This window comes from Beta vulgaris, chromosome 6 (assembly GCF_026745355.1).
Source record: "Beta vulgaris subsp. vulgaris cultivar EL10 chromosome 6, EL10.2, whole genome shotgun sequence".
NCBI lineage: Eukaryota > Viridiplantae > Streptophyta > Magnoliopsida > Caryophyllales > Amaranthaceae > Beta > Beta vulgaris.
The window spans coordinates 70,950,275-70,961,391 of record NC_079207.1 but is presented as its reverse complement, the minus strand read 5'-3'; the positions used below and the strand labels follow the sequence as shown (position 1 = coordinate 70,961,391).

The window sequence follows — 11,117 nt, the reverse complement described above, 5'->3', positions numbered from 1 at the left end:
AAAATAAACCTCATGCCTATTGTTTGATATGCAAACTTGAAACCCATTGCAAGTTTAAGCAATTCCAAGTTTAATAAAAAGAGACCTCATAGTAAGCATCTGAGTTTCCTTGAAACGTAAAACATCGATGTAGTTTCTCTTAAACCTTATACTTTGATATTGAACGAGTACTTGAAAACGAAGGGAGTAACTGGGTAGGATATCCAAAACAAATCAAAATTACTACTCCCTCTTTCTCATAATACAATGTTTATTTTTTAATGGAAATTTAAAAAATGGATGGAGTAGTAGGTCTTTAAAAAAAAAATATTCAATGAAATACTTTATCTTGAAACTACTTTATTTTCTTTTTCCTTAAAAAAAAATCAAAAACCAACTACTTTTCCTTGGGATAGTGGAAAGTAATAAATAAGAGCACACATTTTGAAAGGTAAAAACCAGTTACTAGGCCCGACCTATGCTCCGGGTAAGGAAAATAAAAAAAGCCTAACCTAACTCCACCACCCCTCCCCCAAAACCACCCTCCCCCAAAACCATCCCTCCCCCAAAACCACCCTCCCCTTCCATCATCCCCACCCCTACAAAGTTGCAACAATTCCCCCGCCCTTCCCCTCCAAGTCCTCTCGCTACCACACCCTCATCTTCTTCGTTGACAAACCCCCCTTTTCTCCGTTGACAAACCTCCTCCCCTCCCAGCCTAACCTTACTCCACCACCCAAATTTTTTGTTGCCAAATCCCCTCCTCTCTCTATCTCTCTTCTCCCTTTTCCCCCCCTCTATCTCTTCCGCAGACCAGAACCGCAGCAACGGGAGCCGCCACTCGGTGGTATGGCGTCCAAAGCATATAAGGATGTTGGTGTTGTTTAGGCGCCTTGTGCATCGGACTTCGCGTTGCACGCGACGCAAATAGCTTAAATCTTTGTCGCGTCTGGCATCACACTATTCGCTGCTATGCACACCATCCAAGGCCCGGTTGGTCTGACAGACAAGACCAACCCATTGCAAGAGCTAGTTTCCACAAGGGTAAAACCAAGTAAAACTAGTCTTATTTTTTCTAGATCAAGTAAGAACAACCCCAATATATATGCTCTTAAGAATTTTTTCAAATTCTTAGTAAAGAACCCTATAAATTTCATATATCTCAGGCAGACAAGATCAACCCATTGCAAGAGCTAGTTTCCACAATGGTAAAACTAGTCTTACTTTTTCTAGATCAAGTAAGACCAACCCCAATATATATGCTCTTAGGACGGACCTTGTTCAAATTCTTAGTAAAGAGGCCCTTTAAATATCATATTTCTCAGGCAGACACGACCAGCCCATTGCAAGAGCTAGTTTCCACAATGATAAAACCACATAAAAACTAGCTAGTCTTACTTTTTCTAGATTAAGTAAGACCAAGTCCATTATACATATTCTTAGGACCCTGTTCAAATTCTTAGTTCAGAGGCCTTTTAAATTTCATATTTCTCAGGAAAAATAATTGACATTATTACTGTATGGTAATAATTGATCTATTGACGGGAGAAGGAATTGGCTTTGTTAAGTGCATTGAATAACATAGAGAAGCTTCTTTAATTAGACCAAAAATTTTAAAGGAGATATCTTTACAGTTGCACCACAGTAATAGCAATGGTATTTTCCACATTAGTTTCTAAGATGATGAATTAAGGTTTGATCACGCGTTCCTTAATGTTGGGCCTACCACTGCTCCATATCCTTGCCAACGTAGCTTTGTTGTAAAAATTGTATTAAATGATTTGTTTGGGGCCATTAACATTCGGGGGGCCTTGCACGGTCAGCCCTGCCCCTAATCTAATGGATCAGAATGATTTTGGACTTATAATTTATTACCTAAAATCATTCTGGACCAATAAATTTTCATGGCTATCTTTTTTATAATCATGATAGAATTTTCATGTTCTTTTATGGTAATATGATCATTATAACATACCTCATCCGTCCTTTAACAAATTTCTTGTTAGGTTTAGGCACACTTTTAATTCGTTATAATGTACCTTAATTCGTTATAGTATCTTGATATTTTGACATTTGTTATAGTATCGGTCCTTAATTCGTTCTAAGTAGGCCATGCATATTCCGAATACTACCGATGAATGACGATTTAAGAAGACCAATTACTCGTGAAAAAAAGAAGACCACTTAGAATCAAAGATATGGTCACCAAATACACAGAGTATATATACATCAAAACCCTAGAAGTGTAGCAAAGTCAGTAAATTAAGACTAATGCAAGTGAACATCTAATCAATTAACAAAAGGTCATATTGCTCAATAATATCCATTATGATCCTCTTCAAATATCATGTAGTGTTTCCTCCTTGATTTTGCTTCTCTATCGGCCTGCAAACAGGAAATGTGTGTTTTATTTTCAATAACTTCATAATGCAACAAAAAAACATAACATTGAAAGACATTAAACAAATGAATAATTAATTAATTAATTAATCAACAAATCCCTACATAAATCATTTTAGGGTAGCAAGTAATACATTCACAATTCACAAACCATTCATCAGCAATTAGTTAGGTTTTTTGTTACGTAAATGAACAAGCCCCGACTCAGACACTTGACCCGGATCCGATTCGTTAATAATTGCAAACAAATCTTTGAAGTTTCTTAGCAAGCTTGTTTAAGCATGTTCTTTGTAAATTGTTCAAGTTCAAAAAACAAAATAATAAAAAAATACTTGAAGGATGAAACATATATATATGTTGATACCACTAAACAACTTTTTGTCTTATGTTTGTTTAATCTAAGAAAAAAAATTACCATAATACCTTTTTAAGGAAAATTTTGAAACTTTACCTTAATTGAAATGTGTATATCTAATACATAAGATCTCCAAAGAAATCCCCTTTTTCAAAAGTCTTCAATGCAAGCCTATGTTATTAAAAAAAAACTTTGATTTGAGCTTGCTAGAAAAACAAATGCCAATACTCCCTCCAGTTTTATTAGTTTATCCGTTTTTTTGCATAGAGTTTTAAGATAAATAGAGTTGTTGGACGTAGAAAGAAAGAGAAAAGACTAATTTATATTAAAGTTAAATGTGCATGTCATGGAAAGTTATTAGGCCCATTTCAAAAATAGAAAAAAAGAGGTAAACTAATTAATAAGGGACATTCCAAAAAATAATACAAATTAATAAAATCCGGAGTGAGTATTAAGGAATAAGCTCATGTTGAGACTGAGCTAATCACGAACTAGCTTCACAGACGTAACAAGCAATGTATGCTATATAATCCAGAGTGCGTGTCATGAAAAGTTATTAGACCCATTTCAAAAATATAAAAATCGATTCGGCTTGTTTGCAACCCTAATGACTTTGTTGATGATATTGTGTTAGTTATAGCAAGAAAACAAGACATACTTACCTCAAGGCAACCATAATCACTTTGTTTCATTATGTTAATAGCAATAAAACAAGAAATACTTACCTTTTTAATGATCCTCTCAAAAGCTTCGGTTCCATTTTCTTCCATGTACTTCTCGGCAGCATATAAAATATCATCTTGTTTATTGAATAAGTTCTTCGTCTTGGGTATATACCACATGGTAGAAGGGGTCCTAATTTGGGGGTTCATATAGAAAGGCCTAATGAAATTCTTATAAACATAAGTTGCTCCATTGAATTGAGGCAACACTAACCAGCATGTGAAGAATAGCTTAGCGTAACTCCATATTGGGAACCTAAAAACATTACATTATAATTAAGCCATGTTAGGTGCTAATTAATCCCTATATTTCAAAATTAGTGTTTGTAAAAAATATGTTTCTGTTGAAGAAGATGGTAATAACACTAGCATCTGAAAGTAACAAGAAATTATACAAGTATGAAACTAATACAAGATTAAGGGCTTGTTCTCTTCGGCATAAAACAGATCAGATGAACGAAACTGAACTGAAATGAAATGAATGGTAATATGTGACAGTAAAAGTATTGGACAGAGCTGAGCTGAGCTTAACTAAACTGAACCGAACTGAATATAAGCTGATGAGAACAGGCCCTAACATAATTTTATTCTGTCCATTTCATTCCGATGTTACTATGTGTAACGAACCTCTCGATAATTTCATTTAAATATTGACCAAGACTTTGCTAGATTTGTTTTAATATATATTTTCAAAATATCAACTTTTCTTACTTTTAGTTATTATATAATTTAAGATATTAATACTTAAAGCTATGGATTATATTTGAAAACTGCGAAAACAATGAGAACATCAAAATAGAACGATGAAGTATTTCAATTGATAGACCAAAAACGTAAATTTAGCAATATAGCTATTTGGTGGGGAAGAGTGGATGAAAAGGGAAAAAAAATAAAATCTAAGTGAACAATCAATTTTGCCTTATTTGATTTTGATCATTGTAGAAGTATTCGTGAGAAAAGAAAGCAAATAAAACGACACCAAAAAGCTTTTCTCCCCCTCTCAACTTTGTTTTCGTCTTCATTAGCATAGGATTATGAGTAGTAACCTACGCTACTTGGACTCGGATACTCATGTCCGACACACATACATATTCAAGTGTTTGACTCTTGTGAAATTCATTTATGATTTTGGATCAAATTAAAGTGTCCAAATGTCTCATTCATGTTCGACAATATGACATGAGTACTTGAGGTGATGATATGAAGAGTCTGAGTAACATATAAGGTAGTGGGTCGAATGGAATGAGTTTCCTTTCTTGCCCAATCAAAAAACCAAATGTCGTATTATTTGTGTCAAGTTGAAGCTGCTTACCATTCGAGGACTTTGGCAAAGGAGAGCTCAAAGATGGTAATTAAGGAATACAACACCCAATAAGTTAGCCATTGTTGATCATCTGCTCTCGAACCACTCTCAATCGCTTTAACTGAAGCATATCTAACAAGTAAATATAGGAGTATCAGACACTGAAATTTCCAAGTCATTATTGGAATTAATCATGCAAAGAACAACCACTAATATTCAAACATTTTTTTGGTATATAAGCTAGCTTATATGTATGAATGTATGATTCTAGGTGCTCCATTTATATATTTAATAATTCTATCTTTTTTCTTTTCAAATTTGATTTACAAAAGGCAAAAAGCGCATAGAAATTATGTTTGGTTGGAAGGAAAGTTCTTCATTTCTTACTTTCTTTTATTAAAAGCATAGTTTTTTCTAAGGGTGAAAACCTAATACATTTTCGCAAGGAAGCAAGGTCATATTCTTCCCACTAACTTATGTAGTACGGGTACTTCTTTTAGGTCACGTACTCGTATCCGTGTCCGATACCATACGTATACTATATGCATACTCATTCCTAACATTTCAAAATCTTGCCGTTTTCCGCCCCCGTACCTGAATCTGAACTCGTACCCTTATCCGTTACAATCTAGCTTCTAACACATCCTTCTAGTAAATATTATAAGTAATATCATTGTTATTTTTTATTATTAAAGAAAATTAAGGGTAGAGCCATAGGATGGCATTCAAATCAAACCAATACTACTCAAGCCCTCAAAAACATAAAATTTGAGCATTTTTTACAAGTGATAATATTTTTATACAAGATGAAATTTACAAACAACTATAATAACTTTAGTACTTGCATAGTAGTAATAAGATGCAATAACTTAGATGTGTGTTGTCTCATCAGAGAGTATGCATGGAATCTATATTTTGGAGCTGCTAAATTTTGTAGCAAGAAAATATCATATCATCCCAAAAGAAACTAAAAAGAAGATATAGTAATAGTAGTAGTAGAGAAATAAATTTTACAAAAATTCCAAAAATGTTGAAACATCACATGTGACATCATTGTTCAGTCCATACCATAATAATGCAGGAGCATAAAACAACTGTATATATTCTGTTGATGGCAAAAACAGTTTTTTTTTTCCTTTGAAATTTTCTTCAAACTTATATGTCGAATAATACTCAAGATTAAAGAAAAAAAAAACTTACAGAGGATAAACAAGCGCAACTAATGGCCTGCAAAAAATAACAATATAGTGTCAATATCAAATCACTAAAATAAGTAAAAACTAATTACTTCCATTTTAGCTAATTATTACAAGAATTTGTGTATACATTATATAAATGAGAAATATGAAGCTGAACTTCTATTTATCGCCCTAAATCTACTTAAAATGAAGCGAGTAAAGGAGTAAGGAGTGACCTACCCAGCAAGGACATCAAAGTTACTTGCTACAACATAGAGGAAATTGTTATTATTTCCATTATTTCCATTTCCTGAACCCATAGTTTATTTCCTAGCTACCTCTCTACTAAGCTTAAGTTGAAGTGATGGTTTTTGTGGGAAAGGTAAAGAAATGAAGACTCTTTAGCTTTGCTTGCATAGTTTGTCCTAGAGATTCCCTCTTTTTTTTAAGGTATTGATATGTATTTTAGTCAATTGTACCATCCAAAAAGCAGTGCGTATGTAAAAGTGAACACATTTTGAAAACTAATTATCTATCTTGTCCATTTGTAAACCATTTTCAATGACCCAAGATTGTCCTTTTCTCGAAATGTCTCCCCAATCCAACCTTTTTTCACACTAATGAAATTGGTAGATTCAACTGTTAGAGATATGAGATATAATCGGTATCGAAAAATATATATAATGATATATTTTCCATATTGATATTATTAAGAGAATAATATACTAATATTATTCTCTTAATAATATCAATATGGAAAATATATCATACATATATTTTTCGATACTGATCATATCTCATATCTCTAACATCAACTCTTTGATTGGAGTGTTTTCCAATGAATAATATTCATAAATTATAAAATAATGATATTCTTAAATATGTTAAAAAAATTATCTTTATAAATTTACAAACTATATCCACAAAATATTCTATTCTATCATAAATCTTAAAATGGCTAGAATATATGGCTTCTTGTTTTTTAAACGTTCAAAATTACACACATGTACGTGTTAGTGTTGTGTAACTTGTTAATAATTATTACATTTTATTTTTTTGACAAATTAAAACGTCTTGCGTGAGATGAGGTCCTAACTCCTGACACCAGTTTATGGGTGAAAATTATCAGCTTATGGACATAATTTTAGTTTATTATTAAAAAGAAAGGAGCTAAAAGAATTCCAACAAATCTATATCTTTTTACTTTTATTATACTTCCTCCGTTTTTTTTAGATGTTACACTTTCTATTTTAGGAAGTTTGAAATTAGGTGTTACACTTTTATTTCGGGTAATAACTTCTCTCTATCTCTCTCCTATCACATGTTTATAGAGATGGCAATATCCAGTGGACCACCCGGTCACCCGGTCCATCCGTCTTAATGGACGGGTGAAAACCCCTGTTTAAGCGGATGGTGAACAGGTGACGGATTAACGGATGCGGGTGGACAATTTTCATCCATCACCCGACCCGTTAATCCGACCCATCACCCGTTTATTTAAAAAAAACATTTTTTAGGTCCAATCCTCAAAACCCAACTAAATGTCCGAATATAAAAGCCCAATGCGCAACCTAATTTTCCTAATTTCTGTATGCAAATTACTGTGATTTTGAACTTAATTTGAATTGTGGTTGTGGATCTATGGTTTTGTCGGTTGAAACTTTATTTTTCTGAAATTCTATGGTTAGCATTATTTTGAGGTAATTTCACCCGATTATAACCCGATCCATTCGTTCACCCGGAAGTAAATGGGTGGATGGATTCGGGTGGTGATTTTTCCGGGTGATGGATGGATCGGGTGTTGCGGATGGTAGCGGGTGATGGATGCCGCTGATGCTCCACCTGCCCCGAACCCGATCCATTTACATCTCTACATGTTTACATGGGACCCTTTTGTTTTTCATTCTCTCTATCTCTCTCTTCTGCAAAAATTACCTAGAAGTCCGTAATTTGAAAAATATAACATCTAAAAAGATGGAGGAAGTATATTAATGTGAAACTATGCTATTAAAAGTTTATAAAGTTTAATAGTAGAAGGATTACATAATGCAAAATAAGAAGCTTATTACTCGAAAGCTTTGCTCGGTTTGCATGGGAAAAGTGAAGTAGAAGACGCGTTGAGAGTACTGGTGTGGGGTAGGAGCAAAGAAACTTGTAAGAGTGATGTCCGGGTAAAGGAGATTTTGAGGGATCACGAGACCCGAGGCACCGAATTTGCGAAATAATGTTCTTTTGGTGTTCGTGCATTATGTTTCATCACAATGCTCAATGTTTGTATGGCCTATGGTGTGTGGATAAAAGGTTAAAGGGATTGGCTAGATGTTTAATTTTAGCTTAATTTTTGGATAATGAGTTTGTAGTTTTTTTTTAATTGTAGTGTTATGGATTCAACCACCATAGCTTGAAAACAAGATTATTGTAATCCCTTTTTTCAAGGTTAATATAACATTCTCAATCGTATACATTGGTTATTCAATGAATTAGGTGTATGAAAAAAATTACGGTTATATTTGGGAATACAAATTGAAATAAAGTTAAAACTGATATATTTGAAATGAGGTGAACTGATAAAATAACTGAATATTTTATCACCTTGAATTGAGATGTTATATTTTATAGCCACTCAATTTCAGTCAATTTTTTAGCTTAAATTTTATTTAAACTCTTACCTCAAATACGATTATTTATTTTATGTGACTTAAACTTTTAGCACCTAATCATTTAAGGTAACTCAAATATGTTGCCAAACAAAACCTACATAAGGAAACCTGCTCATGAGAGGCCAAACCTAATTCTTTGGATGATCTTTATCCAATAAAGTATGTGCAAGCTATAATGAGAAGCTCCTTGAGGCTCATTAAAATTAAATGACCCTTACTATTACTAAATTCGCTTTGATTGATCGATTGAAGTATAATTTCTAGAATGGAGTAGGAGGAGACCATCATGCTACTAGGATGAAATTGTAGGATGTAATTTTATTTGATAATACATATAAAGAAATGTTATCATATATATAAACTATTAAATTATGATTTTCATGTATAATTTCAAATTATCAACTTGTTTTAAGTAACTTTTACTACGTTTATTTCTCTAAAAGATTATGACACTTTTTTTTTTTATAATTTGTCATTCTCAATTAATTGTAGCATGTTACATTCTCAAAGAGATAATTATATCTGCAAAAAAGAAAACCACCATCACGATGTTTTTATAGATAAACAGAAACATAGAGGAAGAACCTCATCATAACAACCCCACAAACTACAACCAAGCAATGAATTATGAACTATAGTGAAGGCCTTGCTTAGCAAGGGAATCAACCATGAAATTTGAGGAGCGACCCTCATGAACAATTGAAATCATCAAACCTTTTTACGAGAGTTGCGAATGAAGTTGAGGTAGAAGTTCAAGTTTCACGGGCCTCCTTTTTTACAATTGCACAAAGTAACAACATTTACAAAGTGCGATTCGATGATGAGATGAGATTGTTGATAAGTTGCTTCTAGTCTGCATTTAAGTAGCATTATTTAAGCGTCATTTTCATGTAGATTTTTGTTCATTTTAGGTTTATTTGCATAATTATGAGTAATTTTTGAATCATTGTGTTACTTTGAGATACTTTTACTACCTCTTGTGTGATTTTCAGGTCCTTGTGGCTGGTTGTGGCAAAGGAAGACCAAGATGGTTCGTATATGGTTTAGATAGCAGTCCTGGAGGTGAGAAGGTGAGTTCGGGCTCTTTGGAAATGAAAAATAATTACTTTTGGAGAACTGTGTTTAATTTGTGCGGGACCATGCACATTTTCACTTGGCTAAACGATGAGCTGCAGGACCGAACATATTGTTGATGGACCGCACAACTGATCTGTAGAGAAGAGGAACCAAAGTTTCCATCTCGCCCGTGCGATAGAGCGAGATTTGATGGACCTTGGACAACCCTGTGCGATTGTGCAAGAAGTTGCTAGATCGTGTGACCAGCTATATCGTCGAATTTTTCGCCTGATCTAACTTATGTCCGTTTATATTATACTTAGCTTATACTAGGACTTTAAACCTTATTTTCAGCAGCTTGGATGTTATTATTAGAATTTATTAGTTTATGCTTAAGGTTGTTGGAGAGAGACTTGTAGATCTCCATTATTCTTCAAGACTTTTCCTTTCTTTCATTAATTCAAGTTTTTATTTTCTTCTTCTTTTCTCTTTGTTTGGTTTTATTATGAAGTTTAATATCTCTTCTCTAGCTTGTTAATCTATTTTAATTATGCTTGAGAAGTTCTTGAATCTAAGGTTAATTGAACCCTAATATGAATTATTCCATGATTATTTCTTTAAATTCTCAAATTAATTATTTAGTTATTCTTGCTTAATTCATTGTGCATATTCCAATACTAGATTAGGGATTACTAGTTTTATTATGATTTTGTTGTCTCTATCACGACTAGAGGTGGAAACTGGCGAATTTGAATATTTCAATTAAGAGCATGAATTTCTCTATGGAAGAAATAAATAGATTGGATTGCTAGGAATTTAATTGTGATGCTATGATTAATGTCTATTTCTTGCATGAATCCATGAAAATAGGTATGACTTATGAGTGCTTGTTTAGGGAAGCCATAAACATTTGATAGAGGTTTATTGTATTTGTCGGGTACATTACTCCTCACGAACATGGATCTCATAGAATCACCCCATCTATCCTCCTGAGGATTAATTTGATTTGATTTGGGGCAGGAATCATGAATGTACTATTGTTTCATACTAGTGGAAAACTTAACAATAGATCTTTTGTTCATCAAATTTCTTTTATTATTTTTTTCTCTGCCTTCTCTCATAAAACCCCTTTCCCCAAAACAAACCCTAGGAACTCGCCGGAGTTCCGGCGCCGCGCCAGCCGCCAGCCTGTTCTCCGGCGAGTTCCTTTATTTTTTTGTTGTTGTTGTTTTTCGTTCCTATTAGCGGTTTTCTTCGATTTTCGTTCTTTTAGGTCGGTGGGTTTCTTTGTTTCGGTCTTCTCAATCGATTCCGGTTGGTGTTCGCCGGTTAACACACTCTTCTGTTGCGGTGTCGTCGTCGAGTCTCAACCCTTCCTTGGTAGGTTTCCTGTTCGTCGTCCACCCTGTTTCGCTCTCGTTCATTAGTCGCCGTCTACCTGCTCACTCTCCCCATTCCCAGTTC

General features: G+C 33.7%; 1 protein-coding gene across 1 annotated transcript; it reads right to left on the bottom strand.

Moving 5' to 3' along the window:
* Positions 1 to 2,145: 2,145 nt before the first annotated feature.
* LOC104897941 (HVA22-like protein a) lies at positions 2,146 to 6,375 on the bottom strand. Its single transcript, XM_010684916.4, has 5 exons — positions 6,178 to 6,375; positions 5,960 to 5,986; positions 4,769 to 4,891; positions 3,460 to 3,712; positions 2,146 to 2,364 (listed from the first exon to the last, which is right to left on the bottom strand). Exons 1-5 carry the CDS (start codon positions 6,255 to 6,257, stop codon positions 2,293 to 2,295), a joined length of 555 nt encoding a protein of 184 aa, XP_010683218.1. The 5' UTR covers positions 6,258 to 6,375; the 3' UTR covers positions 2,146 to 2,292.
* Between the last annotated feature and the right edge of the window lie 4,742 nt (positions 6,376 to 11,117).

What these genes read in the sequence shown, in the direction of transcription:
- LOC104897941 (XM_010684916.4), bottom strand. Translation starts at nt 6,257, where the DNA reads ATGGGTTCAGGAAATGGAAATAATGGAAATAATAACAATTTCCTCTAT. An exon ending in AACTTTGATGTCCTTGCTGG is followed by an intron (nt 5,987 to 6,177) that starts GTAGGTCACTCC and finishes TATTTTTTGCAG; the next exon opens with GCCATTAGTTGCGCTTGTTT. An exon ending in GTTGCGCTTGTTTATCCTCT is followed by an intron (nt 4,892 to 5,959) that starts GTAAGTTTTTTT and finishes TTTACTTGTTAG; the next exon opens with ATATGCTTCAGTTAAAGCGA.